The sequence below is a fragment of the Perca fluviatilis genome, chromosome 11 (genome assembly GCF_010015445.1).
Source record: "Perca fluviatilis chromosome 11, GENO_Pfluv_1.0, whole genome shotgun sequence".
In the NCBI taxonomy this organism is placed as follows: Eukaryota; Metazoa; Chordata; class Actinopteri; order Perciformes; family Percidae; genus Perca; species Perca fluviatilis.
In genome coordinates this window covers 27,825,881-27,849,543 of record NC_053122.1, presented here as the reverse complement: position 1 = coordinate 27,849,543, position 23,663 = coordinate 27,825,881, and the positions used below count along the sequence as shown (strand labels likewise).

Below are 23,663 nucleotides of genomic sequence, written 5' to 3'. Positions count from 1 at the left end.
CATTCCATTTTCGCATTTACCAGACACCCTCCAAGTACTTTTACATCCGACAAAAACAATTAGTTTTACCTACAGTGTATAACAATGGCACAACTATTCTATTGAGCAAAACCACACACAGTATTGTACAGTGTACTGGATCTGTATTTATGTCTACAACACTTGTGCTACTGTAAAATAATTCAACCTCATTGTTTCATATCCTCCTCGTATGAGAAACGAAACGAGAGAAAAGTAGAAAATGATACGAAGAAAGACGCTCAGACGAGAGCCATATTGTTTTGATGCCTTGATGCCACAGACATAGTTCCGTGTAGATTTAAGACCTGTTCTGGGCAAAATACTTTTTTGTACATGGCGGCAATGGAATGGAACAAACTCCCAGTTGAGATTAAGTTAAGCCAGTCAGATCGTTGTTTTAATCGAGCATGTGGTGAATGGTTGTTAAATGCTAATTAGATTCAATCTTTTATGTAGTCTTAAATGAATATTTATTATTACAGTGTATATATTTGTATTTATTTTGTATTTGGATGTGGTTGAGTGTACATAAGGTACCTTTTAGTCATCTGTAGCTTGCCTGGACATCTTTGTCAGACTATAACGAGGACCACAATGGAAATAAGTTTGTAACTTTCTTGTGTTATCCTCGACAGTTCTGATAAATGTACAATGTCACTGTGTTGGCATCTTGTTATGCATTTATTACTGTCTAATAAATCAAACAAACTGCGTCGACATATTTTCACCCCGACTACCCTGAAATGACCACATTTCTTACGGGCTGCATCAGGGGTATCAAACTCATTTTCACTAAGGGCCACACTGGAAAAAGAGAATCACACCAAGGGCCAGACACGTAGAGTTTATTTGTTTTTGTTCAGTCTTTTTTGTGGCTTTCTCAGACATTTGTCACATTTTGTAAATTAGTTGCTTTTTCCGACATTCTTGTACCCTTTTTGTCGCATTTTTGTTGACATGAAGCCCTACGAAAGTCATCAAAAGAGTTCCTTAGCCATTATAGAATTTAGCAAATCAAGCAAAACAATAATATATTTTTTTTTAACAACAACCTGTTTTACAGCCTGAATATGAAAACTCTCTCTCTGCTTCTGGGGGGAATTTCTGCGTCTCAGAGTCGGCAAATCTGCTTTGAATGTCAGGTAAATGCAGTTTTAAAAAAACACTTTCCTAAATATACGGGCCGGATCTAAATCTGCAAGGGGCCGGATTTGGCCCGCGGGCCTTGAGTTTGACACATGTGGGCTACATGGTGTAGAGAGTTGAATGCCGCAGGGCCCCTGCGCTTCTACACCCCCATTTGCTTTCGAAAACATTTCCTATGGATCCAACGACACTAAAAGAGCTTCCCCGAAGCTCAGCCTGAGCCCATAGATGGGGTGGCTGCTGTTCCCCCCCCCTCAAACATCAAGGCTTGATTGATGGCCTTTGAAGCGCTGTGTTTGGTTACGCAAGGATAGGAAGCGCACGTCAACACGTGGTGTGTACAGAAGAACACTCTCTGCTCCACACATAGACGTGTACACACACAGGAGACAGGCGACTAGCGCAGGAAATCATGCAACCCACTGCAATCAGCTGCCACACACAGGGTTCATAATGAGATTTCACAGGAGGGCAGAACTAGGCCTGTACGTTTCTGAGTGAGAAGACATTAGCAGCATGTTTACACTTAAATAAATAAGGCTTCTATAGACACTATCACCCCATATGACTTACCGAGCCCTGGAAAGACCCACAGCCTGCGCGTGTGTATCTGTTTGTGTAATTTATAGACCAACCGATGTGGTTATGCTGCGTTTGCTCTAAATTTAGATTTTCCTCATGGTTTCTCCGTCGACAGAGAGCATGATTTGAGCGAGAGGGGGTTTATCTTTGTTGCCCGGGTCCCTCTTGAGTCAGCCAATAGCAGTTCAGCATGTCGCGTCTGCCAGGCATTAAACTGTGATTTTCACATCTGTAAGGGATTATGTGGTCAATATTATCTCAGTCCCTCCAAACCCCTCCAAGTTTTTCTTCACCTTTTTTTTTTTCTCTCAAACTCAAACACTATTTATTCTCCCCTCCTCTTATTCTGCCCGTCCTCTATGTGCTTCTGCTCCATTTCGAAAGCTGTTACTGATTTTCGGTGGTGACAGCTGTCCAATACAGGCAGTATTCTTGCTGATTCTCTCTTTTTTTTTTTTTGTTACCTATTAAGACTTGGGTCAAACTGTATTTGGAAACGCTACAGGTTTTTGATTATTTGGTACCAACAACCATGGACAGATTATGAGACATTGGACGCCTGGGCACAGGTCTCCTTTGAGTCATTTTGTGTCTCTTTGTAGTCGTTTTGGATCTCTTTGTAGTAGAGCTATACCCTGGAAATCCAGAGTTCTCGCGAGAGCACAATTTGAATTTGCTCAGCGAGTCACTCTGGCATTGAGTAATGATGCTCATTAACTATGTCCTTGTAGCCGAGCTGCACCAATCACATCGGTGTATCTGATAGAGGCGGGCCAGAGGCGAGCTAAACAGATGACGACAGTTTAATCTCCCAGTTAGCTCCGCTGGTAGCTGATGCATTTTGAGATTTTCAAATGCATGCTTGGTGCTGCCCCTCGAGTTGGGCCATTTTCATTACCCAATGCCAGACCCTTAATCTTTCGGATTTGGGTCTGAATTTCCAGGCTAGTAGCGCTAAGCCATATGGAAATAAATAAATATCACGATATTTTTGACCAAATACATCGATGGGTTGACTCTTGGTGCTTTCACAAAATATTAAAACAATGAGAGTTTTTATAAATAATCATCAGTAATGTGGATACAACGACTAAGTGGGTAAAGACAAATAATGAAACGTCTAGCAAGTCTGGTAAATTCATAAAATGACATCTTACAACTTTACTGTAATGCAGCCTTTAAAACCAGTATCACGATATTACGATATCCAAAATTTAAGATGATATCTAGCCTCATATATCTATGTCGATATTTAATCCATATATTGCCCAGCCCTACTTTCTAGTCATTTTGCATCTTTTTGTAGTTGTCATGTGACTCTTTTCATAGACGTTATGCATCTTTTTGTAGACATTTTGCATCTCTTTTTGGTATCATTTTAAGTCTCTATGTATTTGTTTAGCGAATCGTTTTGGTTGTTTGTGTCTGTTTTAGTGACATTGGTGAACTGCAGGTGAACTAGAACTTTCAGTTGCTGCATCTGAACTTCCGTATTTAGGAGATAACCCGAGCGCCTATCTGACTCCTGTCCGAAGCTTCCTGCCACAGCAGAATCACACTGAATTTCCTCTGCACAGATATTATACCAAATACTACAACACACTATACAACATATCCTAGGAAACCAGTAAAGAAAGCCAGAGGTGCAGGTTCTTTTTTCTTAAAACAGAGCTATTGTGTTGTGAACATTTAAATTGCTCTACAAATGTACTGTGTTATAATGATATGTTACTGTCACCTCTGCATGCTGTGAAGTGGTAATATGAAGGAAAAACTTAGGAAAACCAAACATTGGATTGGATTTGGTTGGGGCCCTCTGACCCCTTGGGCCTGTCCACGAATCTCTGCATTTCACCAAATTCACTTTGTCTGACTTTAATCACTGATTTAGAGCTGATGCATATAAACTCAACCTATGTGGGATCCAGCTGACCCTAAAGCAAACGCCAAGAATAATGTCCACACCAGAGATGGGGACTCAAGTCTGAGACTTGGACTCAAGTCGCACTTAAGTCGCACAAACAGTGACTTCAGACTTGACTTGCGACTAGACCGAAAAGACTTCAGACTTGACTCGGACTCCAGCTTCGAGACTTGTCAATAACTTGTTTTAATGCAATTATTGATTTTTAAATCTAAATGTTTTCATTTATTGGCGCATATACGTTGGGTAAACTTATGACGAGCTGCATGTCCCCTGCCCTTTGGCCTACAGGGGGAAAGGGAAAAAGCGCGCGCGGCCTTTGGGGAAACACACACCCCAAAAAAAAAGGTTTTGGGGGGGCCACCCCCCCCCCCCCCGGAGTTGGGCCTTTTGTCATTAGTTTTGCTTTCAACAACTTGGTAAACAGTAGCAATAAGCGAACGGCTACATGCAAGGTGTGTGGCACCAAGATAAATGATACCTGATCAAGTTCAAGTCGAACTTCATCACGCATCTTAAAATGCACCCAGATAGGTCAGTCACTCACATGCTAATGTGAAAGAGACGTAACTTTTAGCATATATCGTCACAAGTAACAAGCTAACCATCACAGAGTGTTGTGCTAATGCTGGGAACAGGCAAATTGTATCTTTATAGTTGTATCCAGATCAGATGGCAAAAGACTCGAGACTTGACTTGAACTTGCCCCTCAAAGACTTGAGACTGGACTTAGACTCGAGCTAGAAGACTTGAGACTCGACTTGGACTTCCAAAAAATGACTTGTGAACATCAAACCCATGTGTGTTATCTTTATTGTCGTTTCACCATTCTTCTCTCCTTTTTGTGTTATCTGTCCCAACAAAAAATTGCACGGATCAACTCACAGCTCTGTCAACATCCATTTTCCTCTTCCTCTGCATGCAAAAGAACACACACACACACACACACACACACACACACACACACACACACACACACACACACACACAGACCATGGCGCAGACATACACCCAGGGTGGCGTCTCATTCCTGTGGCTGATGAGAGCAGGCATGATGGGAGTGAGGCATGTAATGTGATTTATAGAGCTGGGCTCACTTTTCAAATTCAATCAGGAACTTTGATTACTGATGAAAATTTGAGACAGGAAATCGCTTTGATAGCAAACTAAAACCTCATGAGACAGAAGAGCACTGGGGTGTGCATGTGTGTGTTAAGACCGCGAAACACCGAGCCCGTCTGAACTCGGCCATATTTGATTAGAGAGCACACACGCGATGCAATCAAGAGCGACAAAGCAGGAACTCCATCAAATTTTACCAATGACTGATGAAATCTTTCCTCTGGTTCAGATTCTATCTTTTCTTTTTGCCTCCCTTTTTGATGGTCGCACCGCTTACTCACACATGAGCATCGTTTTTGGTCTCGCAAGCAATCTGAACACACAGATGTAACAATCGCACATCGATGGGCACACACGCACACATATGGCTGACCCTGGAGAGGTCACAGTGGATCTATGGCGGTTTGGTCTCCTGTGTTATTTTGATGTCTGCTGTTGCACATGAGGGGACACTCTAACCCACACCCAACAGCATGACAGAGGGGCCCAATTACCATTCCCGAGGGAGGGAAGGAGGGTGTGTGTGTGCGTGTGTGTGTGTGTGTGTCAGAGTAACAGGGAGAAAGGCAGAGATAGAGAGTGAACGAGTGCTTGTATGTGATGCAAACATGACAGGCTCATCAGTCACCAATGGCCTTTTAAAGTGTTCTCCATAGGGACACCTGACCTTTTCACATGATGCCAATAGCAGCTGCATGATGAATCAATCGCCTGAGCCTTTGGTACCCAGTGGCCTCCATGTTATCCAGAGTAAGTACGTGGGATGACATTCTCTCTATTGGGACACCTGGAGACAAAAAGCCCAACGTTATGGATTGGCCTTTAATGGTGAAAGGAAACCCAGTGGTGATAGCAGAAAGAGGCAATGGACCTGAAAGGACTTCATGTGGAGAAAACTTTTGGGTGGATGGATGCATAGGTGGTTGGAGGTAGGGGAAATGAGAAAGCTATGAGATGAGGAAAAAAAGCAAGGAGAGGGGAGATAATGGGGGATTCAAGGTCAGAGAACCAGCCGCAACCTTTCTGTCTGTCTGCACAGGATGGATAGGGTAGGGGAGAAAAAATGGGGATGCACGAGGCCAGCAGGAAGATTAAGAGCAGGGCAGTAGGAGGATAAAGATACTGAGGAAATGGAGAACAGGACTGAACAACTGAATTTGTTTAAATGTCTAGGTGTGTGTTTGTGTGTGTGTGTGTGTGTGTGTGTGTGAGTGAGCGACGGAGGGAGGGAGGGAGGGAGCGATAGGGGAATATGGAGCCTAATATGATGGGGTAAATGAGGTGTAATGGCGGTAACATAGAGTGACAGCAACTGGGCCAGTGCATTAAGGGGTTAACCAAGGCCAGGAGTCGCTGACCTTCCCCCTCCCCTGAGACAGAATTATCTCTCAGTAAGAAACACACACACACACACACACACACTCTCACTCATAATGAAGATGTGGTTGCAGGACGGCCATATTTTGCCATTCAAAAAGCATTATGATGGAAATTTCACCTCCGCTTTCACTATTAGAGCAGAGCTGGGGACAAATGCGACTACTCTTGAATTTCCCAGGTATGCGCTGATTTTCTGCTGGACTGATCGGACGCTCCTCAAAAACAAAATGTAATACCTTCAGGCTTTGTTACACATCATAAAATAATTAAGCGAGGGCTTCATAACACTTACATGTAAAGGCATTTGGAATTTTATACCGTCATATTCTGCAAGTCCCTGTGTAAATGTACTGTGAACTGTGCAAGTGGAAATGCACATTTATGGTGTGTGTGTAGGTGTGTGTCTGAGAGAGAGAGAGAGAGAGAGAGAAACAGCAAAGAAAAAAATGCAGCGAATGTTTGAAAGAAAAAGACACGGCAGGCTCCAGGTGAGAAATTAGAAATATTAGCATATTTATTACAGCAACATGAAAGACATTAGAATGCCTACACCCTTTACAACAAGCAACGCAGAGGGACAAATAAGCATTGTACGGTGGCCAAAGAAAGAGAGAGAGGAGGAGAGAAAGAGACAGAGAGCTGAAATTCTTGAATGATAGTCACTCATGAACATTTACAATACAGCCCTGATGGGGAATGGAGAACAAACATTGTTTTTGAGATCAAGCAAACCAACCCACATAACCAACCTTGAGAGAGTGAAAAGTGACACAAACCTGGGATTGTTTTAGAGTGGAAACCAAAGTGCGGGTATGACCTTTGTATTCTTAAAATTTCTAAAGTTGGAGTGTTGAATAAGCTTGTAAAACGAATTTTGAGTGATTCTTTTGTCTTTTTCTAATCCTGACCTTGCATGAGGAATTTTGCACATGAAAACAAGTTTGCAACCAAATGTAGCCTATCAAATCATAAGCTAACTACATCCATAATCTAATCAAATATCTTACCACTCAAATAAATAAGAACAATTTTGTCCATTTATCTACCAGCGTTAAGATTCATTATAATATTTCAGAACAAAATTACTTTGTTCTGCCTAGAGGAATCAAAGTGAAGGTGCTGTTGGGGGGGTGGAGGGGGTGGGGGCAGGGTGTTGATGTGTGGTCATCTTTAAAACACAGATAAATACTACCTGTACATACACGTTACTCTTAATATCGCCTCTATAGGTCAACAGAAATGAACAATATCTCAGTAAATAAGGCATCTAAAAGGCCAGCGGTCAAGGGTAGTCCGCTAGAGTGAAATCATAGAGTTAGCAAGAGTAGAATGTACTAACATTTTCAGACTCTCCGAATTGTATTGTATTTTGTATTGTAATCTGAAACAATAGGGCAGAAACTGACCCAAACTGACAGTTCACTAAAGACGCCTACGCCTGATCTGCGGTGAAGCCGCTCTGCGCTGGCTGTGCCATTGTTTTTCCTATGGGGAGAGAAGATAACTCTGAGGAAGCGCTACCCTTGGCATGGTGCTCAAAATTGCCGCTGAGCGCTAGTCTGGCTATCACCAGACCAAGCTCAGTCTTTTAAGGTTGAACATTAGTCTGGGGAGTCTGCTCTGTATTTTCTACTGCACAAGAGGCGTTATCAACGGGCATAGTTCAAATGACTCTGTACGCAATTGGATAGTCCTTCAACCAATCAGACCAACGATCAGGGTGACGTAGCAGCGACAGTGGCATCAACGGGTTGCTGTACTTCGGTGGTCGGCTTGTTGAATGTAAACAAAAAGCTGCTTGGCCGCTTCTCTATCGTCATTGTGTTAAACCCGCCAATAGCGCGCCAGGTGGATAAGCCAACGGAAGCAAGATAGATAAATGTACAGGTTTCCAGCCTGAGATGCAGGGTGAAATCACCGGTAGATCGGGCTGGGTTTACCCAGTCTAGCTTGAGCTCTGCACTAAAAGTTCAAATTATTTCAACTTTGACCCTGTTGCCGCTGACCTTTTCAAGGCAAAACCAAAGCCAGAAGCAATGATGACGTATGCCTGCGCTGTGCTTTGCCTCTCTGCCTGCAATATACTCTGCACCCTACCTCGCCATTTTACCTCTGATCATGTGTTACTGTTGCTACGCCTTGTCAAGCTTTCCGTCCTAGAATGGCACATAACATATTTTACAGTTAGCATGGCATTTTCATATTTACCATCAAAATTCGTAGTCATCTTTAAAACACTGGGTCCCTGATTTCAGACAGAGGTAGACAAAAGCAGACTTCTTATTTCTAGCCACCGAACATCATTTTTTCTGGCTAAACGGACAGCTGTCAATGGTATATTTTAGTAGCTGTAGCTAGCTAGCTAAAGGCCATTTTATGCTTCTGCGGAGGCTCCACGCAGAGCTTTCGCAGTAGCCTACATAAGTGGCCTGGTGTTTATACTTGTGCGCTGGTGTGTGTGTGTCGAGCCGGCGTGTGTGTGTGTGTGGGGGGAGTGTGTGGTAGAGGGAGAAGTGAGAGAGTGACTGCGATTAGTTTCGGAGCGAGTACCGACTCTAGAGTCATAGTGAGAGGAACAAAATGTCTCCCCTGTGTTTTCTGACCACGGTGAAACATCTTCAGCAGGAAAAGTTAACCCTCTCCTTGATTTCACGTTGTTTATGGAGAAGGAGAACCAGGAAATGAGTCGGGGAGGGGGGGGATGCAATGCTACCAAGCCACGTCCGAGAGACGTGCGTCGCCGCGACGTGTAGTTAAATTTTTCGAGAGGTGCACGTCAGGCTACAGCGCTAGATGCATAAAACGGCCTTAAGCTAGCTTTAGCTCCATGAGTGACTACGGCTGACGTTTTAATGTTTCCAGCTCACTTGTTTGTTTTAAAATCAAAACCCTGTGAAAAGGGTTCAAAAGGGCCCATACTTGGATTTTCATACAACATGGCTCACTTTCAACATTACAAAAGAAAAGGCTTTTAGTATGAGGACTAAACAATGTGTTAGGGCAAACGTAACGTTATCTTGGGTAATTTGGCTGGTGTTGCTTTGCTTAGGTGTAAACTTCCCCAAATCCACTAAAGAAACTAACAATTGCAGTGTACATCAAAACAGACAAACACAATGTTTAATCCGTTCCTTACACGTTTTGCATTTGTATTTTGACTTTCAGAAAGGCTGAAAAAAGTCACCACCCTGCAAACTCTTTAAATGCTGAGTAACGCTCTTACTTCATGCAAATTGCTTAAGCGCGCAGAGAAATGCGAAGATTGACAGGTCTGCCATGCCTAGTTACGGTTGCTAAGCTATGATTGGACAATTTGTGCTTGGTGGAGGGGTTTAGCGAATGTTCAGTTTGTGATGTCTGTGGATAGAAATTTGATCTGAGGACGTCTCTTATCTCAGCCTCCCTACTTCCATCCCTACCTCGCCCAAACAAGCATTTTTACAAGCTGTTTTGTAGGCGGACCCAAGCTTAAAAAGTGCATGTAATTACTGTTGAAGAGAGGTATGCAAATTAAGCCAGTGTATCAATAGGGAAAGTCCATTCTACTCATTCTAACACTATGGTGGAAACTGCAGTCACTGTCACCTGTCAATCAAAGCTGAAGCTTCACACCATGCTACATTCCTTTGTTCAGACCAACGAATCACCTCCCTTCACTTTCCTCCTGCATGACCCGCCCCTGAACGAGTACTTCAGAAATCTCTTTTTCACAATAAAAGTACATTATAGTCCTCATCATCATCATCATCATCATCATCATCATCATCATTACAAACATTCTAACATTGGAAATCAACACTGTACAATTTTTACACTATGATACAATCATATATACTGTACTTTATGCCACTGTTGGTCCTGTAGAGTACCACATATATTAAAACCGGGTTTGGGAATACACTAAAGCAGGTTTAGTGGCATTAATGCAGTGCACGCAAAGTGCTCCCATCATATCTAAGCTTGTATTTAATGTGATAAGCAACAGTTCCCCTCCGATAGAGAAAAACCAACAAACCAATTTATTTGCTTTTTGCTGTAAACATTGTTTTGTAAATGTACCTTATCAGTATTGGTTTGAAACTAGGGATGCTTGAAATAGGTTGGCATGTCTGATAACAAGTTAGTGAGACAGTTCAAGACAACACAACTCATCTTTTTATTTTTATTTTTTGAGTAAAATGTACCCTATCGTAGGGCTAGGTAATATATCAATATTATATCAATATATGAGACTAGATATCGTCTTAAATTTTGGATATCGTAATATGACGTAAGTGTTGTCTTTTCCTGGTTTTAAAGGCTGCATTACAGTAAAGTGATGTCATTTTCTGAACTCACCAGACTGTTCTAACTGTTCTGTTGTTTGCCTTTACCTACTTAGTCATTGTATCCACATTACTGATGACTATTCATCAAAAATGTCATTGTTTATATATTTTGTGAAAGCACCAATTGTCAAGCCTACAATATCGTCGCAATATCGGCATCAATGTATTTGGTCCAGAATATCGTGATATTTGATATTCTCTATATCCCCCAGATCTACCCTCTCTTGGTGGCAGCGCTGAAAATAAACACTGCTAATATTTCATCTTGATGAAAAAAAAAAGGGTTTCTTTTCCAATGCTCCCTTTCATCATGCAGACTATTTGAACAAAGAACTGTAATAACTGTGACCGCCCTTGTGTTATCATCCAGCCATATTAACTGATGACAGGACAGAGTGTAGTAGCAATGGTGGTATGTTGCCCAGATGAACATTTCAAGGTTACTGTACATGGCACAACACTGGAAAAACAAGGAACACCTTCTTAACAGTGTCAACTCAATGAAGACCTTGGCATCCCCTTGGCCCCAACACATAAAACACTATAACTTTCTTAACACACCTGAAACATGGGAAGGCAAACTTTCTGGGCTGAAATATTCCCAACAACATCATACTGTAACAGCTGAATAGACAATGTTGTTGGGAATAGACAGTCAGTTATGGAAGAGTAAAAATGTATCTGTGCGAACTGCAGCTTTAGCAGTTTCTGCGGTTTCTTTGCACTCGGTTACGTCACAAGTGCAAGCGGACTGGCAAAGGTGCACTGGGTCTAGTTGCTATGGAAGTGTGTCTGAGAGCAGTCTCTAGGGAAGCCCTTTTCCTGGTCAAAAACACTATTGAAATGAAGCATTCGTCCATTCTACATGAGCTAGCAAAGTCTTTATATCCCTCTCTATCTCTAAAGGTCCAGTTTTCTGTTCCCCTCCCCCACACACATTCATGTCATTCAGAACCTTGGCTCTCTCATTGGCTCTCTGTATACAGAGAGCCCTGGAAAGGGCCATACATGTACTAGGTAACAACTCCCATTAAGTTTGAGCGATACAAACCTCACCACCAATACAAACGTTAGGTCCATCTCTACGGTTGTGGGACACGTAGCCCATATAAACATATATCTACACGTATACATATCTTCTGATCCTTTTTAAACTCTTCGAGGTGAAAACTCAAAACGGAAACAAAATGACGGGGAAAAAAAAACAAACAACTCTACACCTCACAGACAGTGATGGTAATTATATTCTAATTTGTTTTTTTTTTGTCATTTCCTTTGTTAAGAATATGTTTTTCTTCTTTTGTTGAGCTGATATGATGTGAAATGGTCTGGGATGCTCTTGATGTGGCCTTGTTGTTGGACGTGCGTCTCTCTGTCGCTCCACAACGGTGGCTGTGTCGCCGGGACTCTTGAGTGCTAAAGCCGGTAGTGCCCATCGAGGATGGGAAGAATGGTGAAACTGCGAGAAGGTGAAGGAGTCAAGCGTCCCATGTTGTCTCCACCTCAGTGTGTCTCGAGATCAATGGAGGCCCGAGCACAGAGTTTCCATTACAACTGCCGTTTCAGCGGGGGAAACTCTTCACAGGAGCATCCATTTTGGCTCTGTCTCACTGTGCGTTTATGTGGAAACTGTTATACTTGGACGTGCGTCCCCTGGGTCTGCAGGCTCTGCACGCTGGACAAAATCTTCTTCTGGTGGCCGGCAAGACTCACACCCATCTTGGACAATTCACTACAAGGAAGACAGAAAAAAAAAGAAGGAAAATGTTCAAACAATATTCATTAATGACACTTTTAGAGAAAGAAATCTACATTGTCCCTTAAATGACAAGCAGCTGCTGAGGTTTCATGTCCAAGACACTTGTGTAAATCCCCTTTTTTTTTTACTTTTAAATGACACTCAAGTGGAATATATTATGTCTTTTACTGACAATATTGACCTTTTGAGTGCTTCATTTAACTGGGATGAGTCACCAGCCGTTTGTACCTGACACTGATGTAGAGGATTGAGTCCAAGCTGACATATCCAGCACTGGAAAAGTTCTCCTTATACTGGCCCATCTTGATGGCCTCCAACCACCCATCCACTGTGCTCACACTGAGCTCTGGGGGGGACAGGTCCTCCCTGCTGGGATACAAAGCACACTCGCAACTCAATGAAATGTTGTCCTGTTGAGTGGCTTTATAAGTTTGAGGGCAATCATTTTCCCCCCCTGGAGCTGTACCTAAGTCTAACTCTCGTTAGGGCATTCGCTGTATAAAAATAAAACGTGTCAGCAGCACACTTGAGGAGCTAGTTAATGCTCATTCAGGGTGCTCTATCTGCACTGGGACGGACAACAACCGCAGCATGACAGACTCAAATCCACTGTAAAAAAACATAAACCCTAAACTTAACCTACCCGTTAGTGGGTAAGTATGAATAATGATTCATCCCCTCGCTAGTACAAGCACACATGGCTTTACTTGTCGGACCGTTTGACTTGTTGGTTGGCTTCCTATTGCCATAAGTTCTTATGAATGATCTCTGTGTTTATTCATTTGCATGCTCAAACTTAGTAAATACCCTGTAGCATTGCAGCTGCACTTACTGTACATATGACATGCACTTACATACCCATGCTGTATATGATTCAGATAAGGCCATGACATAGTGTGTATGATTTTTGTATAGGACTCTTCATTCCGGTCACGTTGTTCTTGGTGTCTACAGTGTGTTTGTTAGTAGTGCCTTTGAGCTTCTGTTGTCAGGGGGCATTTTCGGCCTTTATTTTTGACAGGAGCTGAAGACATGAAAGGGGAGAGAGAGAGAGGGGAATGACATGCAGCAAAGGGCCGCAGGTTGGAGCCGAACCCGGGCCCGCTGCCTCGAGGAGCAAACCCCTACATATGGGCGCCCGCTCCACCAACTGAGCTATCCGGGCGCCCGTCTGATTTATTTTCTTTGTTCAGAGTGTCTTCTGTCATCTTTGAAAGGGACGGAAGCATATTCTGTTATGCTAGTCTGAACATCAGCTAAATGCCTGAAGTGTAAAAAATGTAAAAATAATAAAATTCTATGGATGTGTGCGAACTGGGAAGGAAGAGAGTCTAAATTTAGAATGTGAGACTACGCATATGCCAACCCACAACCCTATATTCACACCTTTTCACTGACAAATGTGACTTTGCTGAGAAAAGATAAGAATGTCGTTTTACTAAACCACAATGACATGCTTTACTTTGCACAATTTTCCAAACTGACAAAGTAGATTTACAATGTCAATCTAGAGCAGTGATTATGTCTTCTACACGTGTACCGTCCTACAGTATAATCCAATCCAGATATGTCAGGCCTACAGTATATGCGTGTGTGTGTGTGTGTGTGTGTGTGTCAGATCTCAGTACCATGCTGAGCTGTTGGCGAGCTCTCTGAGGCTGGCTGGGTTTCTGATGAGCTTGTCCAGGATTGTGACAATCTGTCCAAACTTTGGCCTGTCGCTGCGTCCCTTCTCCCAGCAGTCCAACATGAGCTGGTGCAACACCACAGGACAGTCCATAGGAGCGGGGAGACGGTAGCCCTCGTCTATCGCTTTGATCACCTGTGGGGGGAGACGGGGTAAAACATCAGGTTCTGGGATCAATACAAGAGAGGGAAATAGAAATGTCCAGGAACATTCTTTCTCATAGTTAAGAGTTGTGGTGAAGATTGAGGAAAAAAAAAACAGTCTTGGTCACGGTAACTGAGACATGATGTACGTGTTTGTGACTCACATCCTGGTTGGACATCTCCCAGTAGGGCCTCTCTCCGTATGAAATCACCTCCCACATGACGATGCCGTAACTCCACACATCGCTGGCTGAGGTGAACTTCCTGTAAGCTATGGCCTCTGGAGCCGTCCACCTGATGGGGATCTTTCCTCCCTGGAGATACAGTAGTTCACAACACAGTCAACACATTATGGCATACCGAATATGTCACCCACCCACTCTGGAATGGTGTAACTATGTAAAGGTTGCTTTATTAGTACGTTTGTGGCTAAGCGCTATGATAAATCCAGAGCAGGCCTGAAAAAAAAAAATAATAATAATAATTAGATGGTGGCTGAGGAGAAACTCGGTGCAGCGCTGCCTTCAAGAACAGAGCAGGTGAGATTATACACCAATTTAACACTTCTCTCTAATCTGCTCGCAACATAGGGGTTACTTTTGCAACAGTGTCTATTTTCTTACACTTGACTTTATTTTGCCATCTTTTTTCATCTTCTTGCATGCTGCTCCTGCCTTTGTTGTTGATGCACAGATCAAAAGGATTCCATAAAGCCCACTGTATAGACACAATAGGCAGCAACATACCCCCGCCCTCTCTCTCTCTCTCTCTCTCTCTCTCTCTCTTGCTCTGTCTAACACACACACACACACACACATGCGGTATACCTCTATAGGGCTCGGTTCAGCTTTTTAACATGCGGCAGCTGCCTCTGCACCACCTAGCATTTCCCATCTCTGCTTGGACAAAGTCAAATAAAAGACAAAGCTGCCAAGTCACTCGGCACTGTACTTTTGTTTTCACCACCCCCCCAGTCCACCGCCTACCCCATCCTCTTTTTTTTTTTTTCTTCTTCTCTTTAAACTGCTCTCACTGGATCCTTCCCCTGCCTTCCCTTATGTTCTCTCTCTCTCTTTCTCTCTAAGCGTCCCTCGATCTCAGTCTTATTTGATATCCACTCCTCCGCCACTCTCCCCCCCCCCCCCATGCCTGCAGCTCTCCATCTAGGTCTCCTGACATCAGTGGGGTGATTGCAATAGAGCAGTCAGCGGCTGATACACTCCTCACAGGGCAATGCTAATGCCATATTAAAAATAACATCCCCAACACTTCCTATGAATATGAATAATGCCATCTCCTTGTGGGCATTTTAGATGAGTTACTCTGCAGTGGTTTAACACAGTGTTGTATGAGGTTCTCCATTCTCTCTGTGCTCTGTGAGAGGATGGTGATGGTGCCGAAGACTTCTTTGATTTGAACATATAGAGGCTGTGTGTCAATAATACATGTTTAGAGCCTTACAGTATGTCTTTGTCCAGTCATTACAGAAACATGTTATACATGTAGAGAAGAGGTCATTACAGGTCCTCTCAGTTCCTACTGTTGTAACCGAAACCAGACACTGGGCCAGAGTTGTCCAAATTAGATACACTCTATACAATCATTCACATATGAATGATTGACAAATTTACTATTTTAACCCTTTTTTTTTTTTTTTTTTTTAATGTAACTGTTTTTTAATGCTTAATGCTTATTTATCATGTATTTATCTATTGTACTTTGCAAGCTTTGGTTACTATTTATGTTACTATTTATTGGTAACTATTTATTATTTGTCTATATGGAAGTGTGTGTGTGTGTGTGTGTGTGTGTGTGTGTGTGTGTGTGTGTGTGTGTGTGTGTGTGTGTGTGTGTGTGTGTGTGTGTGTGTGTTAGATTATGCTGTGTCCATGGTATTGTACATGCACTGATGCTCAACACAAATGAAGTTCCTAACGGATAAATAAAGTTCTTTGAATTGAATTGAATTGAATTATGGGCTTAGTGTCCTGCTCCATTGCCACAGGTGTAAGGTCTGTTGTATTATCTATATTACATAATATATATACTCTAAGTAGCAGGCTCCCTCTTGCCACTCATGAGATTGCAGCTTTCTCGTGTGGTAGCGTACTTTACATATTCACCTCCGACTGGACAGTTATAGTCTCCCATTTCTATTCTGGAAAACAAACAAAGTAGTTTGTTTCCTGAACAATGTGTTTTCATGCATCATTATAATGTAGCTTGTTCAAGCTACAGTACAGGCCAAAAGTTTGGACACACCTTCTCATTCAATGCGTTTCCTTTTTATTTTCATGACTATTTACATTGTAGATTCTCATTGAAGGCATCAAAGCTATGAATGAACACATATGGAATTATGTACTTAACAAAAAAGTGTGAAATAACTGAAAACATGTCTTATATTTTAGATTCTTCAAAGTAGCCACCCTTTGCTTTTTTATTAATAAGGGAAAAAATTCCACTAATTAACCCTGACAATGCACACCTGTGAAGTGAAAACCATTTCAGGTGACTACCTCATGAAGCTCATTGAGAGAACACCAAGGGTTTGCAGAGTTATCAAAAAAAACAAAGGGTGGCTACTTTGAGGAATCTAAAATATAAGACATGTTTTCAGTTATTTCACACTTTTTTGTTAAGTACATAATTCCATATGTGTTCATTCATAGTTTTGATGCCTTCAGTGAGAAACTACAATGTAAATATTCATGAAAATAAAGAAACACATTGAATGAGAAGGTGTGTCCAAACTTTTGGCCTGTACTGTATATCATATTAAATCGGGAAGCCGTTTACTGCAGTGATCAGCTTTTCCCACATTTGTTTGACGTGCTTGTTCTGTTTGCTGTGGGAATCAAAACCAATATAATTTCGCACCCTTTAGTCTTGAATGCAGCGCTAAAGCCAGAATTAGTTTTGGAGGTTCCATTCAAAATTGAAAGCACCTGTTGTGCCTTTAGTGTTTGTGCGAATGGGGATAATAACTGAGTGGATCTAAGTGGACTCGGCTATCAGCTCTGATCACGTGATGTGTCAGGAGAAAAATGAGAACTTCTCTTTCTGAAAAGATGAGATGGAGAGTGTGGATCGTGAAGTACAGGGGACAAATTACACGTATTTGCTCTTCGTTGCCCACGTTTTGGATCAGAACTGAATATCTTGGGGTAATATGTCAGGTTTGGTTTTGGACTGAATCTAAGGATGTATAAGGTCAATGGGTGGTTGGACTGTAATTGGAAATAACATTTGTTTATGACGGCCGCAGAACATGAAAGCGCGTCTTACCCTCGTGGTGTAGGCCGCCTCTGGGTCGTCCTCCAGAACTCGGCTCAGGCCAAAGTCAGACACCTTACACACCAGGTTGCTGTTGACCAGGATGTTTCGAGCCGCCAGGTCTCGGTGGACGTAGCTCATGTCCGACAGGTACTTCATACCTGAGGCGATGCCGCGCAGCATGCCGACCAGCTGGATCACCGTGAACTGGCCGTCATGTTTCTGGAGGGTGAGACAAGGAGAAAGGTGAATGAATACACAGCACAGAGTGTGAATGCTGACATTAAGCTGCATCAGAGGTAGAGGGGGAGGGGGGGGGGGGTCACACTGATCAAGGTAAAGTCTTCAACAAGCTCAGCTGGAAGTGAAGGTGTAAGCCACGATTCAAGCATCTGTAATGACAGTGCTTCTGAAGTGTTTCGGAGCAAGACTCTGAAGCGAGCTCTCGCTAACCCTGCGCTTTGACCTATCTCTGGAGGGTGGCCAGCAAAAGATGAATTTCTCCGCCCAGGGATCAGTGGAGGATCACCAAAAAAAAAACAAAAAAAAACTACTTGCAGAGGATTGGCTCTGACAGAGCAGTCAAAACTTTCCTGTCTAACACTGACCGTGTGTTTTTTCAGATTTGAGCCGTCTTTGGCAGAGAGCAGAGCCTGTTGATCGATGGCGGTCCAGCTCACCTTCCTCTGCCAATTATTTCTGCCCTGGGCCAACGGTCCCCGTTAAAAAGCCATCCGTGTTATCAGTCACCCTCTCTGTCCTTTATATATCATCTCTCCTTCCCTCTGTCTCTTTGTTCTCTCCATCCATCTCTGTCTGTCCTTAGTCACTGTCTCCACGAGAGCGAACTCAGTATTACTTTGACTCGGTGTCCATCTGTCTATCTATCTTCCTTCATCTTTCTACATCTGTGCACACACCCCCTCCTCCCCCTTCCTCTACCGTTCTCTCTCTCTCTCTCTCTCTCTCTCTCACTCCCTCGGCAGCTGTGGAGTAAGTTAATTAGCCGGGGGTTTTGTGAGATGCTGATTGATTGGACTGTCTAACAAACCTACAGACTTCCTCTATCAATCTGCCCACCACGTTGCATTTCCAGGAAGGAGGAGGAGGAGGACGGGTGGGCAGGGAAAGAGAGAGAGGAGACAAACGCAGGGGCAGAGAGGTTAGACAGGGAGATGAAGGAGACGGATGAGAACGGTGACGATGGAACATGAGACTTTTTGGCATATTCTGCCATATTGCTTAAGTTTTTTTTAGTTTTTTGTTGTTGTTTTTTTACCAGAAAACTAAAAGGAAACACTTGCTAAGGATAGAAAGGCTACTGTAGGTAGAAACAAGGAGACCGAAGATAGGAAGCCGACAGAGCGTTGGTTTTGTTATTTCCGAGGGACGACTGCTTAATAAATGGTCAGAATAATTAAAGACGCATATGGATGCCAGGAGCACGGATGAGTTGTAAAACCCATAAAATGCCATAATTATATTGAGCCACTGCGGACACTCTTTATGACCCTCGTTACACACACACAACATGTGTGTGTGTGTGTGTGTGTGTGTGCGCGTGCGTGCGTGCGTGTGTGTGTGTGAGTGTGAGTGAGTGAGTGAGTATGTGTGTGTGTGTGTGTGTGTGTGTGTGAGTGAGTGTGTGTTTTTTTCCAGGCTATTTTTTTATCCGTCAGATTTCATTTCATTTTGCTTCAGCGTTGCTGATGGGATTGGTGTCTATTTAGTGATGGGCCTATCATCACAGGCTTAATGGCTTTGGAGCACTGCAGTGATTTTACTGGCTGACAAACAACTGTGAATATGAATCAGGGGGACTTTTAATGTGAGACACACCAGGGCTGCTACAAGCTATTCATCCGGTTGGGAAATGCAAAACCCTAAGTGCAGTTCAGGGCTCCTCAGCTGAATCAATACTGCTATTTCACTGGCACATATTGTATATGAACAGTAATAATGAATCACACGTTTGGCAACTTCTACAGCATTTTATGCTTGTCTTCCACAACGGCAATTAAATAAAGGTCCATACTTTTCTGGATATAATTGAGATTTTAATTAATTTTGAGAAAGTACATGGACACATGTTGGATATGTGGAACATGAACGTGGATATGTTTCTGAGGATGGGGTTTAGGAGAAATATTTTAAAAACATCAGTTTGTGTAATGACGTATTGAGTGACAGGCTCCTCTGACTTCGGTCATAATCTTGATTTCAATAAAGCAATACCTCTACAGACTTCCTTCGATTTCTTTTTATTTATTTATTTTTTTTAAACCTGTTCACTGATAAGGGATTCAGCAATAACCTTGACTAAAATCGGCTTCAAAAGGCTTAATTTTACAACACTCTGGCATGGATTTAAACTTTGTGTTCCAACGCTTAATCTAAAAAACGTTTTTGTTTTTAAACCAGTCTCTTTACTGAGATGATTTTTAGAGACTTGATCAGCATAATAGGAGTCTCTGGAAATATTGGCGCTGGCTGTATTTCTCTGTTTAAGCTGATTTCCCGTAAATCTCTCTTTGGCATTTTGGAGATTCTTTTTGTGGTATTACACTTGAAATGAACTGTTCATTTCTGTGTCCCCCGACAGAGCAAAATGTTGCTCGCAAGGCAATACACTTTCTTTGCTTTATTGCCCATTTATCAGCAGTCTGCCGCTGTTTTCTGCTCTGGGATGTGGACGCTAAGTGCATTTCATAGACCTATAGTAGCAAACAACAAGTGTGGGGAGGCCATGCATCCATCTAAATGTTGCTGTTCTCAGCCACTTCTGTATCCATACTAAGTGTATGTGTACGTACTGAACATATCATGACCATAATCACTACATCCATGTATGTACTGTATAATAATAATTCTTGCAGCTAAAACAGTAGTGATTTTAATCCTATTTACCGTCATGCGACTAATAAGAAAAAAATACAAACTCATCATTTCACCACGTTAATACTCTCACCGTGTATAATTAATTTTTGATGGCAATTATCCGTCTACGCACACTGTGCCACTGAGTGAAGATGTTTTGCTATTTTTATATTGAAAATGTGTCGTTCCTAGCTGCACAAAACAACAGTTCTTTTTTAGATTGTGTCAAAGTATCTTTTACACTTGGTAATGTGGTGACTGCATGTGAAAATGTGGCTCAAAACAAGTTAAAAAAACAACAACTAATCAGCTGAAATAGTGTTTATTTTAATGGAGACTTGTAAACTTTAGTCCTTGGCGTAAAACTTTTAATAGATTGAATTCTCCAGCTTGATATGAAACCAATTTCAGGTACCTTTTTTATGAATATGTTTTAAAAGAATGAGCCTTCAATACAGTTGGGACATCATTTTCCACATGGCCTTTGTAAAGACTTGTGGTCCTGGCCTTGCAGGAAATGCGTCCGGCATGTTCCTTCGAGCTAAGCCGTGACTCACCTTGAGAAAAGTGTCCAGGGATCCGTTTTCCATGAACTCCGTTATGATCATCACTGGTTTACCTACAGACACACACAACAAGGCCGCTGTTAGTGGAGCAGAATGACAAGAAACAAAGAAACTAGAAGCCGACTATAAAGAAAGGAGGACAGAGAAGTAGTGGGGACCACAGCTGTGACCAGCCTTCCTCTCGGTCTCTCTGCCCCTCTCTAGGGGATAACATGGCATGTCGTCATCAGTCACACTGACAGCTTCTAATCAGCCCTCTCCATAAACGCCAGGCGATAATTAGAATGGACCAATCTACCAGTATGTGTGTGTGTGTGTGTATTAGGGGGGCTCCTGAGATCTCATGAATACTAATCAGCCTCAAGGGGAAGGGGGTTGTGGTTGGATCGCTGTATGCATCTGCACCTGCATGAGTGTGCGTTTGTGTGATGAAGGGGTGGTTGACTGACAGGCCCCGCGCACTATGGTCCCCTGTATGGCATCTGGTGGGGCTTACAAATGATTAACAAAGTACCTGCACATGTAAACACACGCACACACACACACCAAAAACAGCAGTTGTCCCCGTTTTACAGGGTTCTCCCTAGGTGCCACCCCCCCACCTACATCTGAGCTTTGCCAATCAAAAACAAACGTGCATTGTGCAGTACAAATTATTTTGTGTGTGTGTGTGTGTGTGTGTGTGTGTGTGTGTGTGTGTGTGTGTGTGAGAGAGAGAGAGAGAGACTTGTAAACACAGACTATGTCAGTTGTGGGTCACATTTGCCCAATCAGACCTCAGAGATGCTGGGAAAAAACTTGGGGGAGATAAAGACAGCATGAGGGAGGAAGCCTGAAGAAGTGGAGACAGAAAGGGTAATGTTATAGAACATAGAAAATAGTAGAAAAAAAAAAAAGAAGAAATGAAATTTTCCCATAATGTACCCCCCAAAGATCCCAGTCTTCTAGGAAAAGGGCTCATTCAAAATGCTTTAAAAAATAAATAAATCAAATCAAATCAAAAAACCATGTCAATAAAGCTTCACTGAATTAAAAATTGAAATTGTGAAATAAACTGAAAGAAAAAGGGAATTGGGAAAGAAATGAATGGAAAACAAATCGAGGATTGACGAGTGTAAAGTTAACAAAAGAAGCAAAGGGTTAAAAGATAAAAGAGGGATGGATGGGAGGAGGAAAGGGAAAGCGAGAAGGGAAGGAGAGGGGAGGAAAGGAAAGAAGAGGAGGAGGAAATGGGGATGAAAGGAAAAGAGGGAGAGGAGAGGAGGAGTGGTCAAAAGCTTGTCATGGAAAGGCAGGAACAAACCACAGAGGCCTACAGTGAGATTGTAGGTAAAGACAGCAATACATCACCTTAAACGAATTCACTATCTCACTGCAGCAAACACAGACGCCCGCACACACACACACACACACACACACACACACACACACACCCAAACAGAGTCGCCTGGTCTCTGGTGGTGGTGTCTTCTCTGACAGAAACATTAGTCTCAGGGATAAAAGTGAAAGAGAATTGGATTTTCTTCTGCTCGGGGTGAGGACTGCTGGTCACATTTATCTCCACACGGGGCCTGTGTTGTGTGTGGTGTGTTGCTCTGTGTGTGTGTGTGTGTGTGTGTGTGTGAGTGAGAGAGAGAGAGAGAGAGAGAAAGAACTGGTTTCAGGGCATGGCAAGTAGGGGGTGGTGAGGTGGCACAATGATGACCGCCTGATCTCAGCTCTGATCAGAGGTGAACATATGTGTGCTTTTGTGTGCGTGTGTTTGTCACAGCGATGGATAAAACAGTTAATGGGATTGATCCCACATAAAAGGAGGTCTGACTCTTCACAGCCTTCTGTCCACCTTGGGGAGGTGTGTCTGTGTGTGTGTGTGTGTGTGTGTGTGTGTGTGTGTGTGTGGCCATGTATGTTACCAGTGAAGGAGAATATTACTTTCAGGCTTACGTCGTTAGATGCGGTCAAGAGAGAAGCACAATGAAACCCATTCATCCTGATGTGTCGGCTTAGAGAACCATGTGAGCCTGGCGTGCATACCAATAAAACCGACCACTCCCGCTGCATGTAAGCTGGTTCCGTCTCTTTTTGTCAAGTGCCAGCACAAACACACACGCACACTCGATGATACAATGAAATCCCTTTCACTTCTTGCGACTTCACCACATGCCATCCGCATTTCAAAACACACACACACACACACACACACAAACACAGGCAGGACGGAGCCTCTTCAACTCGTCGCGGAGCGCCTCTCCGCCAAACATTCGTAAGCGCTCCTCAATTTCTTCCTGAAAGCACATAATTAACTAATCACATTCATATTCATACAAATTTATAGCCATTCATCGCCTTTAGAAATAACGCAGCCGTTTGTGGAGCTAAAAACACCTCCCGTGTGTGTGTGTGTGTGTGTGTGTGTGTGTGTGTGTGTGTGTGTGTGTGTGTGTGTGTGTGTGTGTGTGTGTGTGTGTGTGTGTGTGTGTGTGTGTGGGTGGGTGGGTGGGTAGGTGTATGTGTGCGCAGATTGGCTATTGATGTTCTGCCAGGTGGAGTGTGTTATGGAACGATCAGTAAGGAGTTTTCTTTTTTTTTTTTCTTTTTTACAGCTCTTCATTAGGCGAAAGTAGAAAGTGTTGTCTCTGCTTTCCCCAGGATAGAGCTCGGGTCATTTAGGCTTCACATGAGTGTGTGTGTGTGTGTGTGTGTGAATTGTTGTGTGTGTGTGTGTGTGTGTGTGTGTGTGTGTGTGTGTGTGTGTGTGTGTATCAAAGCGATAGAGACTAGGTATATACAGTATATCTTGTAAATGACATTATGAGAGGCTGTTTCTGTGTGTGTTGGTGTGAGCGTAAGCG

At 42.8% G+C, this 23,663-nt stretch overlaps 1 protein-coding gene across 2 annotated transcripts in view; it reads right to left on the bottom strand.

The window, feature by feature from the left end:
* Positions 1-11,425: 11,425 nt before the first annotated feature.
* Positions 11,426-23,663, bottom strand: part of epha4b (eph receptor A4b) — a 99,127-nt gene continuing 86,889 nt past the window's right edge. Inside the window, exons 14-19 of one of the 2 annotated variants that reach the window (XM_039815853.1) lie at positions 20,803-20,864; positions 17,381-17,590; positions 14,257-14,406; positions 13,891-14,084; positions 12,491-12,631; positions 11,426-12,235 (exon numbers count right to left, since the gene is read on the bottom strand). In XM_039815853.1, coding sequence (XP_039671787.1) covers positions 12,136-12,235; positions 12,491-12,631; positions 13,891-14,084; positions 14,257-14,406; positions 17,381-17,590; positions 20,803-20,864 — 857 coding nt within the window. In that variant the 3' untranslated portion in view covers positions 11,426-12,135. The remainder of the gene's footprint in view (positions 12,236-12,490; positions 12,632-13,890; positions 14,085-14,256; positions 14,407-17,380; positions 17,591-20,802; positions 20,865-23,663) is intronic. The other variant, XM_039815854.1, reaches the window with a different exon arrangement.